General features: G+C 38.6%; 1 protein-coding gene across 1 annotated transcript in view; it reads left to right on the forward strand.

Moving 5' to 3' along the window:
• The first annotated feature begins 1,537 nt into the window (after positions 1–1,537).
• The window catches only part of nhsl2 (NHS-like 2), a 119,023-nt gene continuing 99,690 nt past the window's right edge, over positions 1,538–20,870 (forward strand). The window contains exon 1 of the mRNA XM_015037413.1: positions 1,538–2,190. Coding sequence (XP_014892899.1) covers positions 1,905–2,190 — 286 coding nt within the window. The 5' untranslated portion in view covers positions 1,538–1,904. The remainder of the gene's footprint in view (positions 2,191–20,870) is intronic.

Raw genomic sequence — 20,870 nt, forward strand, 5'->3', positions numbered from 1 at the left:
GTCATTTCATAATTACTCAGGAACTCCTTGGTAGGACTGGGTTACGCCTTGAGAACTGCATGCTACAGGTTTAGTGCGGCGTCTGAAACATGCCGTCAAGAAAGCGATATGTTCACTGCGTAGACTAATTTATTGAATTAACTCTGTTGAAAAAGTCAGATGCTTTTATTTCGCTGACGATTGTGTTGATTTAGATGATTACGGCCTCCAGCTGATGAACTCGGTTTCTCAGGAAATTACACTGCATAAATACAATATCTTACCGAGTATTTTTAGTCAAGTTTCTAGTGCAAATATCTTAGTTTACTTGAAATAAGACAAAACTTACTTACAAGTAACTTTTTAGCAAGATGCAGCAGCTTGTTTTAAGTAATTAATTCCTTAATATTGACAAAAAAGTACTAGCTTCACTGGCAGATTATTTCACTTATAACTAATACCAGTCTCTACCTTCAGCATCTTTTTCTAACTCAATTCTTCCTTCCACTCAACTTCCCATTAATATAATTGAATACAGTATTCAGTTGGCAGTCAGGTAGAGGCTAACTAAGCTGCTGCTTAGGGTTCAGCTTTTTATATTGTTTATTAGCATTAAATTAGTTTTGACGGTTTTCACGTTGATGAAAAATTCTGACTTGTTGGAAATTTAAACCTAAAACTGAAAGGAATTGGGAAGTTTACTCTGTAAAAGTGAAAAAAAAAACCTCGTTGTTTGCTTTGTGTTGCCATAGTTACTCTCTGACACTATGAATTTAATCTTCGTGTGTGAACTTCGGCTTCTGCCCAAACAGCTTTCTCACCAGTTAGGGTTCAGTTGCCTCCCATAAATGCTTTTAACATATTTAAGTTAATTTTAGTAACCAGTAATACGTGAAGCACTGCTAGTTGTGGTGATGTTCTTTAACAGGAAGTTGGGCCCCTAAAGCTGATTCTGCCCAGGGCACCACATAATCTTTTTGCCGGCCCTGCTTACTGTCCTGCTTTTTTTTCTTTTTTTTGACACCATGAGTTCTGATGAAAACGTGATTTCTTTTCTTGTTTATTATGGAGTTATTTAAGCCCAATGAAAGTGTGAGGAGCAGCACCTCCAGCGCTTTACCTGGGCTGCTCCGTCCATCCACCCATCTCGTCCTCATCCATCCTCTGCTCTCTACCTCTTTCGCCTCCTCAGCTCTCTTCATCTTCTCTCCCTCCTCCAGACAGACCTTTATTTTTTCCCTTCTCTGGGAAACTGTTGCGCCTTGAGTAAAGACGCCCTTAACTAGATCTGATCGCTGGATGGGCGCCTTCAAAATAAAAGCACGGATGAAACGCAGGCTAAAAATACCAAGAGGAACTGGGGAGCGCCCGGAAGCGCTGCTAAAAATGCGTGTTTTCAAAAAAAAAAAAAAATTAAGGGGGAAATCATTACGACTACATATTGAATAGGTTGTTAGAAAGTTCTAACATCTAAATTCCGAGAAATTGTTTGACTTCACGGCAAGGAAATGTAAGGGTTTAGCTTAAATATTTTGTAGTTAAGGATTTAATTTTCTTTAGAAGCCGAAATATACATTTTATGTTTCCAAATGCCCGTTTTTAAACATTGATTTTGAAGTTTGAGCCGGATGTCTTTCATCTTAGATTCTGTCCAACATGCCTAGCAGCAGCTGAGACTCTCCTCCACATACACACACACACACACGCACATTTACAAATCTGACTCCTAGTCCAAAACAATGAGTGCGCACGACGCGCAGCTTGCTCCAAACCTCTCCAACAAATGCGGACTTTTCCCTCCAGGACCACCCGTAGCATGCGTCTCAAGGAGAAGGACCACGGGAGTATAACTTGACAATTATTTGGAGTTTTTGTTTGTCTTTTTTCTCCTCTTTTATGAGTGTGTATGAGTCTGTGGAGAAACTATGCCGTTCTGCAAGCGCACCATTCTCCCCAAAGATGTGTGCAAGCCCGACGGCGGCGGCGGGAAGCTGCGGGCGGAGGTGTTCGGGGAGCTGGCGGGCGTATGCGGCTCGTCCTTGTGCTCGGTGCTGCGGCAGCTCTCGGATCTGTCCCGGCACTCGGTGAGCATCCTGGAGGAGCTGGAGGGGGAGCTGGTGTCCGTGTGCCGCCGCTCCGGCGCGCTGGAGGGCAGACTGGTCCGGCTGCAGAGGCACGTCGCCGAGCTGCTCAGCAAGCCCCCGCCAAGAGGTAAGTGGAAATGAAGAAGAAGAAGAAAAAATAAATACCAATGTGCAAGAGGTCAAGGAAAAAAAATAAATAAAAAACTCACCTGGAGTATATTATGTGCGGCTCCCAGCTGCTGGTTGTCACACTCAGAGCCATGCTTGAGTTTAGTGTAGGTGTCGTGTTTGCAAATTCCTATTCAGCCTCCGCACATCCTCAAAAAGTGGTAAAAGGTATTATATTTATGTATATAAATGTAAGGCCTGACGAAATATTAAATTCATTCAAAAGAAACGAGTTGAGCTTAAATACGTCGTTAAATTTTGTTGCGGCAGGACTATTTAATCACATTGTATGTAGTTTTATTTTTTTCTTACAGGATTTTACTTTTATGCCAAAATTTGAGTCTTATGTACATTTTCACCGTGAACTGTTGCCAGAAACTAGCGGCTATACTCTTGCTAGCTAGCTAGTTAGCTTGCTTTATCCTTGCTTGCTAAGGAAAAACTAGCTAGTTTTTTACGTCCTTCATGGGTAATTGCAAATTTATTGTCATTTGGCTGCTGGACAAGGTTCATTTTAGCTATTTGCTCACTTCTGTTGACAACCCATTTGATATTTTTATTTGCAATTTTTTTGTCCATTGCTGTTGTAACGCCAGTTTTAAATTCTATTAATAGTAGTCTTCTAGTTGAGTGATGAAACCTACAGAAACCCTGTTGTTAAAGGATAGAAGTTGTAGTTTTGTGTTCAGTTGCTTTAAAATTTATATTAAAAACGAAACAGGATATTGATTAAATTCTGACATGAAACTTGAGTTTACTTGATGTTAAAGGAGGCGGAGTTAATCAAATTAGAGAAAAAAAAATCAGTGGGTCAAAATCTGCATGCAAGCTCCTTCTTTCTTATGAGCGCACGTGACTTTTACTCATGAACTTGCTGGTTTCCAGGATGCTCCTGAATGCAGCACGTGGGTGTGGAGAGAAAAATGTGAACTTGGGCTGAAGTGCAGGGATGTTTTGCCTGCTTTTGTCGTTTTGTCACCTTACCTGTCGCACGTGTCCGTCTGGCTTCCCTCCCGGTCTGGTGTAATGCTTTGTTTAGTTTTTATGTTGTCATTCCAGAGCTCTGAGGATGTCACAGCCCAGCTGTAGTATTAAAAATTAGTCCTGTACAGACTCAGCTTACATTGACTCACAAAAGTGATTTAATTTGTATGTTTGTAAGATGTATGTGTGAAGTTTCTCTTGAAGTGTTTCAGTGTTCTCCTGTAAATCTGAGTTTTTTGGGTTCTTTTCTGAAAGCTTCAGAAAACAGCACAGCGGGACTGGATACCTTGCAGTGTCAGAAGCAGATTTGCTCTTCAAAAGAAGGAAACTAGGATATTTCAATAGTTTTACAGTTGATTTTGATGACAATCTTGCATCAGATTTAGGCAGCAAGACAAAGAATAGTAATAATAATAAAATCTGTAATAATACTCATACAATTTTGAGACGTAAAGCACTAATTGTAGCTAATTTAGTGCAGAATTTCAGCATGTTCCTTCTGTGTGCATACAATTGTGTGATTGCACTTTCTTACTTGTCTAATTTATTAGGCACACCTTGCTAGTACCGGGTTGGACCCGACTTTTGCCTTCAGAACTACTTTGAATCTGGGCAGTGTTGATTTAACAAGGCGGGCAAAAACAATTCCAAGAGATTTTAGCTCATGTTGACAGGACAGCATCATACAGTTCAATTGTTTGTATAACTGGTAAAGTTTATGTTGCTATGACTGCAGATAAATTGACCTTTTACCCGAAGTATGGCGCAGTGACTGATAGAAAAAAAAATGCAAAAGTTTCTGCTCATCTGGTCACCAGTCTCAAAAGGGAAATATTTTATTCATTTCTTCGTCCTCCAGCTCTTCTTCACATGATCCTGAAATCACCATCTCTGTGATAAAACATAGTGATGGCAGCATGATTTATTTATTTTCATATCGATGTGTTAGAATGATTCAGTGCTTCTCTCCTTTACAATTACAATATATTACTTTTTTTGGCCCATATGCATGTAACCCCAATAAACTACATTCAAGTTTCTGGTTATAAAGTTGCATTGTAGTATTTTGCTAGCCTGGCCATGGCTGCTCTTTGCAATTTCGCTCTATTCTCATTTCCCTTCAGTGTTCTGTCTGGGCTTTCTCCCATTGAGCTGGATTTCAAAACCAGGCCAGGCCAATCAGCAATCAGAAAATATCGATGATGTAGATTTTTTGAGATGACTGTTAATGTTAACTCAATATTTGAAAGCATGGAGTGAACAACGATAGGGAGACTACAACTTTAAAACGGTGCAGAAAATCGATGTCGTCTTTCACAACTTCTCCTGTTAGCTGATTGACCCGGTGAAATTCTGCAGGAGAAATTGTGCTTTATGGTAGGAAAGCCCAAACGAAGAGAGATGAGAATTGAGCAGATTTGCATAGGAAAGCAGTGGGGAATGGTTGTTTACAGTGGTAAACTTTATAGCGTTGGGCTGGTGCATTACACATGTCACGGACAAACGTTAGTGATTGTATAAAATTTAAAATGTCAACAGAGTCCACGCCTCCAGGAAGCAGTCGTTTCTCAATAGCCAAGAGTCCATTGCCCTCCGGACGAAGCAAAGTGCAGAACTGGTTTCTACCAGGCTAGTATTTTACAAGACTCCACAACAAAAGAAAAAAAATTTGGATTGTATTTGGCCAAAAGCGGGAGAACTAGCAACATTTTCTAAGCGAATAAGGCGCCGCCCAGATGGAACGATGGCAGATTTGCACCTTAGCATTAATCTCTGCACAGACTTCGCACTGGTTTCCCTCCCCTGCTTACATTATAGGCCTCAAGAGTGACCAAAAGAGTGAAGCAAGAAGGCTGCTAACATGAGGCAGCCAGCAGTCTGTCTGTGTGTGAGAGTTAGTATGTATAGTATCACCAGACAGAAAGAGAAACACCCTTTAAACACAGACCAGATGCGGAGCTGGAAGGAGAGGAAGAAAGATAAAAAAAGAAAAGAAAAGCAAGTCGTCCTTTAGCTGACTTCCCAAGGATCCGTGTGTGTAGGTGCTCCTCTCTGTGGTGCTGGGATGCATCATCTTAACTCTTCTTCTCAAAATTCTGCGTGGGTTCTTCCTGTATTGCTACCACGTGGGCAGGATCACACAGCTTAAACAATCAATACGCGCGTTGTGGGGCCTTCATCTTCACTGCATCTTTATTTTTTTGATTTCACCTCCTACTGTTTCAATAAAGATAGAAAACGCTGAGGCCGAAGTCGCTAACGTAACGAGGTGAAATGTTTTTTTGTTGTTGTTGATTTTAGCTCAAGGGCTGGTATGATATTGCCAAAATATGTCAATGTTTGCAAAAGTTTAAACACAAATGTTTTATTTAAAACTTACTGCTGCTGAAGTAGTATAAACGATTAATTATTACGGTTTCAATGATGTTTCTGTAACATGTTGTTTTGACTTGGATACATTAACCGAGCTAAACAGGAAAAACAACTTTTATTAACTTTATTAACTTTTAACTTTTACTTTTGGATTTTTTTTTGCACAGATTGTTGTAAACTAATCTTTAATTGTGATTTTAATTTTATCTGACATAAAAAAAACATGGAAAAATTTAGCCTGTTTATGCTGGTGGTTTGTATTTAGTGCAATCTGCTTTGTGAGTCCAGTGCAGAAAGAAAACATAAAACGAAGCAGATTGCAAAGATTTGTAAATTGCCTCACCAATTTTCTCATTATTTTAAGTGTCATAATGTTGAAACATTATACCGATTCTACTAGTACACACAATTAGCGTGCCAATAAGGTTGTTTTTTGTAAAAGAGTATATACTTCCATTTGTGAATTTCTTTAATTTGCCTGATTAATCCCTGTCACTGCCACCTGCGTTTATGCTTGGCTAGCGTCTGACACCTTGGAGGATTTCAAATTTGCTAGCTTGAAACCAGCTAACATTCCCCCCCCCTTCATTCATGTGCAGAAAAATCACTCGCACGTGTGCTTTTCCGCGAGTAACAACTGCTGACATTCCCCCCGTCCACCTGCCAAAAGTAGGGAAACAAACACTGAAACACATGTTCCGGCCCCAGATGAGGGGATTTTTTCCACCCAGTTCGGAGTTTGTACAAGAGTCAGATCTGCCCCGGCCTGTTTCCAGAAAACCGTTGCACAGAGGATCGAAGCTGGGTTCCTCTGCCCAAGGAGAGGAGGAAGGAGTCGCACTGATACAGAGAGGATGTTGATCTTGAGTTGAGGAAGGATGATATCAGGGGGGAAGGCGTGCATGTGTGGTACACTTTCCACTGGAAGTTGTCACTCAGAAGGGCCTGAACTTGAGGACTTTGTCCTCTGGAGCTTTCTCACACTGGACTTATTTCCTGCCACGTTCTGTTGGCTGCTGTTCACCTTAAGGGGACAAAGTGTTCCAAACATGTCGAAGAAAGCAGCAATGCATTCTTTTTGCAACGTTTCAACTGGATTTTTCAGATTACACCTCTTCTACCTTGTTTTTATAAGCTTATGATTAGATGGAATACTGAAACGTTATGTGTCTTTGCCAAAAACATTGAAGGGATTGCTTACATCTGTCAAAAGGGGTTTGTGTTTAGTAGCTATGAGCAATAAATATCCTACCTGCTGTATATAATTCCTTTCAATCGAGGTCATAGGTCCATGTATAAGGTCACTGCATGTGAATAACCTTCCTCCTGAGCAACATTTCAAATCGTCTCAGTAACAAAATCTGTTGATATCTGAAAGTGGATGAAAGCTAGCAAAGTCCTGTTATTGACCTCCTTGTCTGGGCTAAGAAGAGACAAAACGGACTGACCAACATGTCACGGTTTGGAATTTAAAAATCTATATTACATGTAATTAATATTGTACAGTATCTCTGGCAAATGGCTTTCCTGGTCTCTATCAATGAGTCTGTGCATCTTTAAAAAGGTCTTAATTCATGTATCTAAAATTAAGGCTTAAACTTTCTTAAATTAATTTAAAAAGTAGTAAGTTGGCTGTAGAAACTTTAATCTCGTACATGGAGATTTCTGTCAGGCAAAAGCTTGAGTCATTGGTTGAGGCTACCAATAACAACCTGCTAACATATCCTTGTTAGCTAGCTAGCGTTTTTGCGTCAATCATGGGTAAGTTCAAATTTATTGCCTGTTGACTAGACAGCGTTCGCCTTTGCCAGTGGCTCACTATTGCCAACCCAAAGCTTAGCACCTAGGTTTATTATTTTTTTGGTCTTTAATTCAAGGTGGCAATAAAAAAAGGTCTTAAAATGTCTTAAATTTATCTTGCTAAAATCTGCAGGAACTCTGGTTATATTTAGTAGAAATTCATATTAGTTGTTCACATAGACCACAGCTATCAGCAGGTCAGAAAGAAAGCCAAGACCAAAGTTGACTTCTACTATTTTAAAACAACTGTAATCTAAAAAACCTCTCAGTGGCTAATGCTATCGTTACTTTTTATGCTTCTAACCCAGGTCACGCTAGTGTTGGATGGTTATTTACACAGATGTCAATAATTATTCATTTAGGAAATGGACATGTGAAAGTATGAGATGGATTGACGTACCAACAAAGGAACATTTAAATCATTACTGGTCCAAATAACTTCCTGTTACACACACAAAACAGCATAATATGTATTTTAGCCCTTTAAATAACCATAGAAAGTATGTATCCTAATGAAGAGTATTTAATTTACTGACTTAACTGCTTCCCTTTTCCATCTGGTAGATTCGCTGGCCAGTTTTGCATCATCGCTATGGATCATGAGTAAATAATCACAGACCTTCATGTAAATAACCCTCTGAACCGAATGTGGCTTTTATAAACTGGTTTTAGCATAAACTCCTGGGACATTTTGTGGGATTTGAGTTTTTTCTTTGTACGACAATAATAAATGTATTGCTTATCTGATTTGTAGTTAGATCTTAAACCAGAACCATGTTCTGAAAAATATGAACTATTTCTTTAAACTGAATGAAATGTGCTAGTAAAATATGATTAAGATATTAAAAAAAAAACATACTTTGTTTTAAATTCTGTATAAAACTAAATACTCTCTGCTCTCTTAAAGGAAACTTTGAAAGCTTATTTCATTTCTTAGGCCTATATTGAGTTAAGGGTAGTTTCTATGTAATTAAGCTTTTATTTTACACTTTTATTTTGGAGTAGCTAATGGGTCTAAAGTGTTTGTTGAGGCAACAAGAGCGAATCCTTCCTCCCTCTCCTCGTTCTCACGGGTACGTCAACCTAATTACTCAGACGTCCTTCCTCCAACTCTGAAAACTTTGGGAAAAACGAAAAAGAAGCTCACATGAAAACTTTAAATTAAACCGATATTCATTCGATTTTTCTTTATTTTTTTAATCACGAATCTCTAACTTTTCCGGCTCAAGTTTTATAATCCCACACAGATTTTTTTTTGTTTGTTATTTTTTATTTATCGTGGATGCAGGCCATGTACCTCGATATGTTTCAGAATCTCTCCTCTTCTCCTCATCCTCCCCCACCATCGCTCTCTTCCTACAGGCGATGATTCAGAGGCTTTCGGACCAACTTCTCTCCATCCGCGGAGCACGGAGAAAGACTTTTATTTTCAGAGTCCACACTCAATTTTTCAAGTCTTAAATTCGCCGAGTTGCCAGAAGTGATTTGATTAGCAAAGAAATAGTTGGAACTCAGTTGATATAAAAGGTATTTTTTTGATAGTAAAAGAACGTTCCATGATATTTTATTCTATTCAGATGAAGCCATGTATTGATTTTCTTCCTTACGATAAAGTGCTCTTATAGTGCTCAATGTTTATTAAAAACAAAGAAATATTTATTTTTCTCACAATATTGTCAGATTTCTTAAAATAGCATCCAGACATGCGAAAAAGTTCAGTAAGAACCTTAAATTGTTGCAAATATTACAATAAAAAACACACAAATATGTACAAATATACCTCTAGAAGCTCATTTGTGTTTTTATGATTAAATTCTGACGCAGAAAATGTCGTCACTGAGGTGAACGTAGTGGATAAAGACCCTCCGACGGAGACTGGGGGTCGGCTGCGCTCGCGTTCATCTGCGTGCGTTTACACATGCGAGACAAAGTGCTGTTCTCTGCAAAATGAACGCGAGTCACGGCTAAAGGTCAAAGAGTGAAGGAGAAGAAAACCAGCTTCCTGTCACGGCTCACAGCTCGGCCCTTTCTTTTTCTCTTACACAAACTCATAACAAAAACAATTCATCGTTTCAGAGGACTTTACGTTCATTCACATGCTAGGAGCTTCTGATTAACCTCATGCTGCATCACCTTATAGGTCGGACGTTGGTTCAGCCAAACAAGCACATTTTTCTTGATCATAAATTCTCCCCGAAATGATTGCGCGAAATGATAATATCGATGTTTTGAGACCATTTTCAGTAAATATCATGATACTACAAGCAAATGAATTCTTTAAAGATAATCTCAAAGTGGATGCAAAGTGAGACACTTTCATCTCCCCAAACACTTTGCGATGTTTCCGATGTATAAAAGGCCGATAATTATATTTTCTACATAATCATGGCAACTAGTCATTAAAGGTATGTTTCCAATTTTTTTTTACATTCTGGAGACTCACTGTCTTCTTGGATGTTTTTGTGTTTTGTTTATGGAGATTAAGTTGAGCTGAGCTGGTTTCATTGTGGTTAGGGCTTAAAAATCTGTGTGAAAATGTTTTTGAAGAGTTAATTTACAACGAAAACAGTAACACTGTCTACAAGAGACGGGAACGCCGTGAATATGTGCGCAAAACTTTGTCGATATTTTGTTTTTGTTGAAAAAACACTGAAGCGTCAAGCCCCTTAAACTTGCGAGTAGTTGGCGATTTTTACAGAAGAGCTATGGATTCAACACTTGAATGTGAAAATTTCCAGGACTTACGATTCAACATCTTGCCAAATTCTCATGTTTCTTTGGTGTTTGGAATATAATGTGTTATTGATGCACCTGTTGAGAAGTAAATGTAAAAGATTTTCGTCCTGCCGTGAATTTAAAAGTCCCGCTCCGTCATCCTCCTGCGACTTCCTGTCGACTTCTTTGCCTTTTTCTTAAGCAGCAACGCCTGGCCATTAATCACGTGACTTGCGTGATTTGAAAACCCTGTTTTTACAGAATTCAAAAGATTTTTGATACGACCAAGGAAGTCAGTTCACCTTCCTGTTACTGATTGGTGAACAGGACGTTTCATTTACAATATTCAGTCTACTTCCCGTCCATTTTTTTTTACTTTTGTCTTGGGCGTTATCTTAGTAGGACAGGGAGAGGATTTTCATTTCCAAAACTTCTCTCCTCTGTGAAAAATAACAACACGCCTCAGGATTTACAAACTGTGAAGCCAGAGCGCAGGAACAGACTCTTTGTTGAGGTTTTGTGTGAACACGGCAAGCTTTCTGCCCGTGTGGGCTGGCTTCCCGCCGTTCTCACGTTGAAGATCTGCTGTTTAATCTGAGGACACGGATCAGGGGACGGTGCTTAAACCGTCTCCTGTAGAGCTGATCCCAATCACAGAGAAGAGAGTCTGATGATGCCTCAGATATTCAGACTGTGTGACGGCAGCAGCATGTAGACACACAGGACGTAGGCAGGACGAAGGAGCGAGCTCGGTTGGTTTTGTAACGCCGATCAAATCGCTATTTGAGGGAGTTTCATTGGATCATGTTGTCCAACGAGAGCGCTGAGTGGCTGGTGCCACTCTCGAAATGAAATCGTCTTTTATATTAAGAAACATGCAATATTACTAATATTATTTGCTAACAGGACTGTCGCAATAAGTCAATTAATTGCATGATCAATTAAAACGAGCTCAGTAATTTCCATTTTCTATCAAAAACTGGATCACAAAAATCTTCAGCCTGGTATATTTAGTCTCAATTTTTTTCTTACCAAGACGTATTGATTAATTTTATTTGTTGTTTCTTTTGTTTTATTTATTTTGGAAATTTAAAATGGCTTCCAGCTCCAGTGTTAAATGTCCATTGGAATTTAAAGTTTATTAATTTTCGTGAATGTATTCTTGCATTATTGTACAGTTACCGTTACCTTATGTGAAACAACTTCTGGGACAATGTATCGTCTAACAAAAGTTGTTGTTTGGCTTGTTTGGTTGTTGCATTACTTCACATAAGTTCGTAAAAATCCTTCATTTGGAAATCATTGGGGTGAACATATGAAGATTACTTTTTATTTTAAAAATAAAATTACATGTGGCGCTTTTATTGGTACCCCAATCAATCCCTTTAACACCAATAAAACTGAAGCATTTTTAGAAAAATATTTCTCCACAATTTGAGAATTAGCAATCATTGGCTGTCTGTCTCTGCAAAGTGCAACATGTTCAAGCCATCTAGTCTCCATGACAACCGCTACACGCTGTCTTCATGGCGACTGCTAGTTTGGCGTGCGTCTCAGGAAAATATCAGCTTTTTCTGTCCTAAAAATGACAAACATCAACATGTGCAGAAACTGCAATTCCTTCAATGACCACTTGAGGCTGTTTATAAGGTCAAATGCCACGGTCCTCTGCTGGACCCGTCCTCTACAAGTCCAACAGACTCCTGCTGACTAACTTTTACTACTTTTTAACGCTAAACAATCCCTGTCTAACGCAAAAAAAGAAAAAAGTCCAACAATTATATAGTTTCACAGCAGTGAATGATGGTTGTTCTGACCGAACAGACGCATCATGTGACGCCTCTGTGCAACATATAATGGTTACATTGGTGAGTTTTTCTCTCTCTGAGCACAAAGGGTTGGCTGTCGACAGTGATACGTCAGCCAAGGCATTCTGTAATGGTGGAGGCAATCACTTCCAGGTGTCGGACAGAAAACACTCCACGTCTGGCGGAGGATATTTCACTCGCTCACGGGAACAACAGAGAAGTAGAGCACATTTTACTGTAGTGAGGCGCTAAAGTGTTTTTATTGGAATTTGCATATGTAACAAGTCAAAAACAAGGTGATCTTCTCATCCTAATTTAAAGTTCTGTTACAAAACTGTCAGGATGTAAGGAAAGGGATGTATTAAAAAATAAGCAATAGTTTTTTATTTTTTGACCAGTTTTTACTTGTTTTTGTTTTTAAAATCTGCTCTCACGTGTACAAAACGCTGAACTCAATGGAAATGTTTGCTGAAAATGAAGACCATTTCGAAAACCATAGAAATGTGTAAAATATGTGAAATTGAGTGCAGTTTGTCATTTGTGCCACTAGGTGTCAGGATTTCTTTCTTGCTAGTTGCTTTTTTTAGTAGTATGTGTTCACCTTGCTTCCAATATGAATCTCATTAGCTTTACTTTTCACTTCATCTTTTTTAGTTTTAATAAAACTTTTTTTAACTAGATGGAAACACATTGAGATCAAGACCTCTTTCACAATGACCAAGGAAGGAAGCAGCGCAAAAATAACAAAAACAGACATCTGAAATATGTAAAATGTGAACAATTTGACGAAAAAGTAACATGGTTGTGACTTGTACTGTTTTTACAAATGCTTATGATGGGTTTCATTCGGCATTTCTCAAATTTGCCTGGTGGCAAATGACGGATTTCATAAATGAATACATAGATTCATAACTTACCTTAATTTTCTGCCAAATATTAATCCAGTTTTGTTTTGATAAAATGTTTTAAATGTGATTTTATTTAAAATAAGGCCACATCTCTTATTAATAGAGAATAAGGCCACATCAGCTAAAACAAAAACACATTGAAATCAATGTATTATAGTTGGACACATCAGAAATCCGCATGTTGGAATATCAGAACAGTAATAATTCCACACTATCTGCTGTAATCAAAAAACAAATAGTGAAGTACAGTCAGAGAACAAACATTACAGCCAGTTTGCAGAAACGGTTTGGATTTGCAGCTTATGATCCTAAACTTATCTGTAAGTGGACGTTTGCATGTTCGTGGCGCTCAGCAGGAGCATCCCCCAGCCGGAGCTCAAGCAGTCTAAGTAAAGGTTTTCAGATTTTCAGGGCGAAGACTCGTGGAGTCGTGTCGTCCAGAGTGGGTGCCGATCCGAGGCGGGGAGCAGAGAAAAGGCCTTCCTTTGTCCGGCGTTGTCACAGAACTATTTACTGGCACCGTGTTGTGAAGAGGAGGCTGAGCTTTAGACGGTGGAAAGCTGCAGAACACACAGTTCTGACACTGAACACATGGTCGGGACTCCCTGACGGGTTCAGTGTGTGTTTGTGTGTGTGTGTGTGTGTGTGTCCATGTCTCCTTCTATCTGGCGGCAACAACCCTCTATGGTTTGATCAAGCTGTGAATAATTGTGTGTGTGTGTGTTTGCAAACATCACATGGAGTGTTTGTGCTTTTTGCTGAAATCTCTCTAGTTTCCAAAGCTATTTCCATTTTAGCTGACCATGCTTTTGTGTTTGGTGAAGGTAACGAAAAGAGGATTTCTGTTTTGGAGGGATAAATATCTGTTTTTGCCATGTGTGCATCAGGTTAAGATTGTCTATTGCAGGCATCCTTAAAAAGTCTTAAATTCATGTATCTAAAATAAGACCTTAAAAAGTAAGTTGACCTTTAGCATGTTAATCACAGGTCTTAAGTTTTTTTTTAACCTCATAGCTAAAGTTTTTTTTTCTCGTGGGACTTCTCTGTCAGACTAAAGTTTGAGTTGCGTTCAGACATCTCCACTCTGTACCCTTGTCATGTAGCTGGTTTTATTAGCTAGGATTGCTTGCGAACCAAGCTACCTTTGGTATCTAGCAAGGCTATATTAGCAGCTAGTAGAAGTTCATTGGCAAGCTTTTTTACTAATATTTGTAAATATCAGTGACTATCATGGTAAGTACAAGTTTATCACCGATTGGCTGAATGGCGTTTGTACATTTTTGTGGAGGTATAGGTCTTAAATTCCTTACATTATGGTCTTAAAAAGTCTTGAATTTGATCTTTTCAAACTTGTTGCTTTCTCACGTTTGAAAGTCTTCAGATTATTTTGTTCTCTCAATGAGTCATACTCCCATTTTCTACCCAAACGTTAAGGTTTGATTCCTTCCTTCTCCTCTTTTGGACCCATGTACTTATAGACCAATTACTGCTGGTCATGTCTCTTAGTAGCAATGTGTTTTGATGAATTATGGAGATAAATATTAATAACGCTTTACATCCTCCTCGATTTTTACTGACTGTGGTTCTGATTCCCATTTGGGAGGGTTGAAACCTAACAATGACGGATTATGTCCCCCGGTCAAACTAAAATAACACCTACTGGTGGAAATGATTCATTTGAGCCACCTCAGCTCGTTCCCTGGAAGCACAAAACGAGTGCATTATCGAAAATGTCCTCAAATCATCAATTTCCAATGTGAGACGTCCCCAAAACGTGCACAAACTGATGGATGGTCAATAATAAAACATCCCGGCAGTCGGCTTCTGCTCTGTCCTCACAAGATCCGGGACGAGTTGGCAAGAAACCCACCCCAAATATTTCTCCTTTATTCCGGTTTGTTTGCACTTGAACCTGAGATTGTTTAAAGGAATGTGACAGCAGGATTATCCTGTGGTTCAAATAAATGTAAAGAATGTCCCGTTAATCTGGAGGTTATGCCTATGAAAAAACGAAAGGATAGATTTAATATTTTAATACTGATTTTTCACGTGTCTTGTAAGTTTTTTTTTCTTTTCTTAAAATCAGGAATTTGGACTTTGTTGGGCCGGTTTTTGGAGTCAGAACTTCTGAGTACATCCCTCCACTCCGTTCATGGATCATTGCAGGAAGTTGGCAAAGTTGTAGTTTGAAATTCCCACAACCCATCAGCTCAAAAATAAGCCACAACTTCTTCTTTGTCTATTTCTACTTATGCAAATATGTTCTAAAGAGAGACACCTGTTTTTTTTTCCATGAATATGTTGATCATTTGTCAACAGATCCTGAATCAGCATTTTCGTTGGTCAAACCTTAAATCAGGCGAGTTTCTGTGCATGTATGTGAATGAATGAAATCAGACAGCTGGTCTTCCTGCCTGGTCGTATAAGCACACAGAGGTTTTCATTGTTTCCACATCATAATTTATTACCCAACTCTATGCTCTATTATTACCTTTAATGAAACAGAGGTTATTAATGCAGCATGTTTGTATTTTGCTGTGCTGCTGTCGCATGCCCTCTACCTGCCTTTTGTGTTCACTGTGGCCCTGTGTGAAACAGGCACTCTGCCATGTCGCACTCTCACTCTGCAGCTGCATTAAACATAACCTGCTGTGTGGAACAATTTCACATTTACATAAAAGCTGAAGTAATTTCTTCCGGTTGGTGCTGATCACTGCTGATCTGTTAAAAAATGCTGAAATTTCCCCTTCAGGCTCACTTTTATCTGTGCTCTTCTGTCCGCCGTTTATGTTGATTACAGATTAAAAGTCAGCGCTTTAATGAAATTTGAAACACGATCTTGCATCTTGGCTTCTTTGTGACAAGAAATCCTTTTTTAAAATTCTCTTTCTTTTACAAACTTTGACCAGACAAAAAAAGAAAACCTACACTGGTAGTAAATTTGGGTAAAACTTATCCAAATTTTGCATTCGGCTATTCCTCCTAGCCTATTGTAGTGTTGTATGCAAACTTTAAACTGTTTTTAAGAGAAATAAAAGAAACGATTTGTGTCATTGAGTTCAAGCTGAAAGTTAATGTTGCTTCTACCCTTTCACCAAGTAACTGCTGCATTTGTACTTTTATTTTCCTGGTTTTGCTCTTCTCACATCTGCTTTCACATAAAGAACAATAATGGTCCAAGTCCAAAGATGACTCATCTTGATGGAGCATGGCTGTAGCTCATTGTTTTTGACAGAGGTTTGACTTGAGTGTTCACTCATGAGTTATTACTCTGAACTCTGAACGTGTGTGGATACTTCTATGCTTCTCGTGCACAAACTAGTGCTGATTTTTTTTTAAAAGTATGTGAACTGTTCAGGAGTTAACATTAGAGCAAAGAATATTATGTTTTTATGTGTTTTGCAAATGAGGAAATTGATCATAGCTTGGCTCACTTTTGCCAGTTTTTTCTGGTTTCGAATCCGAGACAGACAGGCGCTAGCTACAGTTAGCAACGCAAGCATAACAGTGTATTTATTTCCAGTTTATGTTTTCAGACAATGAAAAAACATGTTCACAAATTGAGTGGGGTGATACAGTGTGGGGCATTTTTCCACCAAAGCGCTAAACTGATGCTAGCTTATCAGGCTTTCCAGTTGTTGCTAACTAGCTAGCTAGCTCATCAGCTAGCTAACTAGGGTTAGCTAACCCTAGCTAGCTAACTAGGGTTAGCTAGGGTTAGCTAGCTAGGAGGATTCCTCTAGTGTAGGATTCGTTGGAACCAGTAGTCATTTTAAATGCTGTGAACACCATTTTTAAAACTTGGGAAGTTAATGTTTTTAATCAGTTAGAAAACGAACGCTTCAGTGGGAATAACGCATTAGTGTTAGATATTTTGGAATAACCGTCAACGGGGCGCTCACAGCTTCCAGGCCAGCTGATTATTTTTCTCTGAATCCATAAAATGTTATTTTCTGTAATTAGGGCATATTTCACAGTCTATAAGGAATATGCATCTCATTTGATTATCACTAATTCAAAGTCCAAAAGATTTAGAATGATAAAAACTCAACATTCTACACTGAACCTGTAATATAATGCTGGAGATTTTGAAAAACACATAAAATGTATTATTTTATTGGTTTTGAAGCTTTTCCTGACAGGAACATGTCACTATTTGGAAGATAAAGAATGATAAAAACTGACCAAGATATAAACACCCTGATTTGCCATAGATAGTAGCATCAGGAAATGTTTTGGTTAACCACCTATTTCCTCTAAAATGAGGACACATCTCGCTGTTTTTGCCGAGGGAAAAAAAAAAAGCCAACTTGTTGTGATTAAGAAAAATTCTTGAGCAAAACGGAGCAGAAACACTGAATGCTTGGCGCGAGGAGCCAAGTCACACAGATGTTTTTACAGGACAACACTTGACTCATTTCCTATAACGGTCTTTTGGGGGCGGCAGGAACAAATCTATGTGGACACATTACACAAACCATAAACCACAAAGCACCAACAGGAATCCTGCTGTGGTTTGTTACAGACCTGCATGTGCTTATTCTGATCAAGAGATTGGAATTAGATGGTGCAAATGCATGACGTCTAATAAGAGACTGTCCTCAAACTCAGCCATTACATCTGGTTTTCATTCTCTTTTCCATTTTATATATCTTTTTTTAATGCATCATGTACAAATTTTCTCATGAATGTAATCAGTTCTTAGATATTGTTTTAAAACTTAGATTGCTGATTTTGCTTATTTAGTTCCTTGTACTTCACCTTTTTTTGATTTACAATTTGTTTGGAGTTATGTTGGAACTTTTAGATAGTCTTCTGTGAAATTCCCTTGCAGCATAGATTTGACGTTACAGAGGAAACCAATTCTTTTGGCCAAACTTCAAAATGACCAAGACTAAAGAACATGCCATTCAACTAAAACAGGCTTCGTGCTGATCTCCACAGGTAATATGATAGCTAGCTACCCATATACTTTTGCTAATTGTAGTTTAAAACAACTGAAGCTGTGATAAACGGGGCTGGAAGAGGACACAGGTTAATTTTGCAAATAACGAACAGGAATCGTCTAGTTTCTATAATTCCTGTGGATTTTTTTGTTATGGACACAAACTATTGTCTCATGTCAGTCAGTTTTGTTTAAAAGACGCCCTGTTGTATAACTTGACCACTTAGCAGAGATGGACAAGACCCTCAGGCTGCTCCTGCTGCATTTACAATGTAAAAAAAAAAAAAAAAAAGAGCTGCTATGAGGAAGTTTCCTGAAAGATCTCAGGGAGGAAAGCAGAAGGAGATGAGCTGCAATTGTTAGCTCTCCATCTGTCGAATCTTTTGTGTGTCTGATTGGAGCCGGCGTCTCGCAGGCTGACATTTCAGTGAGCCCAAAAGTTAAAAATGAACCCATTTGTGTGTGTGTGTGTGTGTGTGCGTGTGTTTGCGTGTGTGTATGTGTGTGTCGCCTAAAAATGCCGTTGCTGGGAAGTCTGGATGGAGGAGGAAGCATGTTGTGCTTGCAGGGCTTTATGGAGCCCTGCAAGTATCATTCCAAGTTGCAAACAAATGCTAGCAGTTATTATCGTCTCTTAGCTCCATAATTAGTTGTTACTGAGCCAGTGAAACGCACTGAACTATGATTAAAACACATTAAAACTTTTTTTTTTCCCTGAATTTGGCTATCGGTATAAATTTGCTTGAATATTAGCTGTTAATGCTAAAATTAAGTTTGGCTAGAAGTACAAATGAAGTTAGTTACACTGATTCAAAGATCGCAACGAGTGTAAGAATGCCATTTATGAAGATTTATGATTTAATCTCTCTCTCGAAACAAATCTCTATGCTGTTCCCACAATAATCTAGACAAATATCAATAGACAAAATTTAATAACATGCTTAAGCCAATGATTTGGACATGCTAACAGCTTCTCAAACACAGCTTTATTCCTTCCTTAACTCATAAAATCCTGCAATTATTGTACTTAAAAATGTGTCAGTATCACAATAAATTATTGTTAAAAAGTCCTTCTATCCAAAATTAGATCAAATTTTTTAGCTTAAGTTTCCTTAGCTAGACTTTACATTGAAAACATTTTTAGGATATTTCCTATTTGTGTCTTCTTCTGTGGTTTTTGTTGTTGTGCCGTTGCTGGTGGTAAAATAGTTAAAAATGGATGAGTAAAAATATGAAGCTGAAAAATATCCACAATCACGCATATATGTCAGTTTTTGTTGAGGCTGATAAATCTAGTTTAAGTGAATATACTCCTCCATTTTTGGATGAAATGCTTCCTGAAGATAAAATAAGGATAAAAATAACTTGCACAACTTTTTAAAAGGAAACTGAAATTGGCTGAAGAGTAGCAACTCTCGCTAACAACTTTACGCGAGCAGCAGCAAAGAACACCGTATTGTCCACGCTTGTTAAACGTTGACGTGTCGTTAACTGTGAGAGTCTTCAGAAATGATCAGGTAGCAGCTAGCTAGGCTGCAATGCTAACCTGGGAAATTAAGCTATTGCTTCAAACGTTTAGAAATGTCTTGTAATCCCTTAATTGGGTTTCGCAATGTGGAAAATATTTAGGTAGTTAATTCTTAAGTGTGTTCAGCCTTTTTAAAGTTGGCCTTGCCAGAAAATGCTGCTAGCTTTAATGTTTGTGTTTTGCGACCACCTTGATGGAGGCTCTTCCACTGTTGAGTTGTTGGTGTTGGTCAGGTGGCAGCGCCTTGAAAAAACTAAAGCTGTTTATGAGTCATTTGCCGAGAATCTGCTGCGTCGAACATTACTTCGAAATTCACCCCAAACTTTCTTAGCTTGCCGAATTCCTTTTTCTTCAAGAAAACCTGGGTTAGGGCTAGGATTAGGGTTTCACGTTGGTAGAAATCCAAGACGATGCTGGAGCAATCAGCCTTTCTTAAAAGGTTCTCTCCCCCGCTCTCTTAGTCACTTCACTCCTCTGATGTGACAACAAGATGAGGGCTGCTTCTGAACTTTCTGGGAAGTTTACGCTTGCGTGTATTGGATTGCACATAAACTCCAATTAGTGTGGGCTCGGACGGGATTTTTCCACCAAGTTTTGACACAAACATAAAAATCTACCCAGCCTTGGAAAAGTAAAAGCCCCTAGCAAATCAGAGAAGAAAGGGAGAGATAATGGGATTTGCTGCAGATGACAGAAACATGAAAAGAAACTTGCCAGATGTTTGGGCTACACTTTCATTTGTTTTTAAATTGCATTTAAGTCACCATGCTAATATAATTTTTCATTAGAAAACAGTCAAAGGGTCATTTAAAAAGATTGAAGAAAAGTCCCACCTATTTATCACTTCAAAATGACCTTCATAGACTGATCCTAAAGATAATGAAGCAACGTTCAGGTCTTCTGGTTCTGGTCTTCTCTTCAAATCCAAACTTAGAGAAGCAACTTTCAGTTTTTATGCTTCAGAAATCTGAAACAAGATAGTTTTTTTTTTCTCTCCAGCCATTAGCTGGGTTTTCATTTACTTTAAAATTGCGCAAATTTTACTTACTTACTTAATTCTAATTACAAAATAAAACATTGCTAATGAAAACACAACTTCAGACAAACACTTGCCTTTTGAGAGAACGTTTTTGCGCTAGGATGAGATTATTTTTCCGCTGTGTCGAAATTAGCGTATTTTGCTAAACTGCATTGGAAAAACTTTCCAGTTTCCACTTCAGTTTTGTCACCATATCACTCCTTCACATTTTCTGTAGCAGGGGTGAACTTTCCAGCGCCCCAACAATGGTAGTAGGGCATATATCTATTTTTTTCCCCCTAGCAAGAGTCCATGTTTGGCTTTTCCACCGCCACATCCACATCTGGGCCTGTGGCGCCCCCTATGGGTCAACCGCCTCTGGCTGTTGCTCAGTCTCTCATGAAATGAGGAAACCTTAATTGTTGCCTCAAACTACAGACCAATTTTAAGCTACCATTTCCTTCGAAAGTAGATATTTTTATTAACATCGAAGGTTTTTGGACAATCTTGATTTATAATTATTTAGCTAACAAGTCTCTAGAGGTTTTTAATGACTTTGT

This window comes from Poecilia latipinna, unplaced genomic scaffold (genome assembly GCF_001443285.1).
Source record: "Poecilia latipinna isolate Pla-1442-1.1 unplaced genomic scaffold, P_latipinna-1.0 Scaffold404, whole genome shotgun sequence".
Taxonomy (NCBI): Eukaryota; Metazoa; Chordata; class Actinopteri; order Cyprinodontiformes; family Poeciliidae; genus Poecilia; species Poecilia latipinna.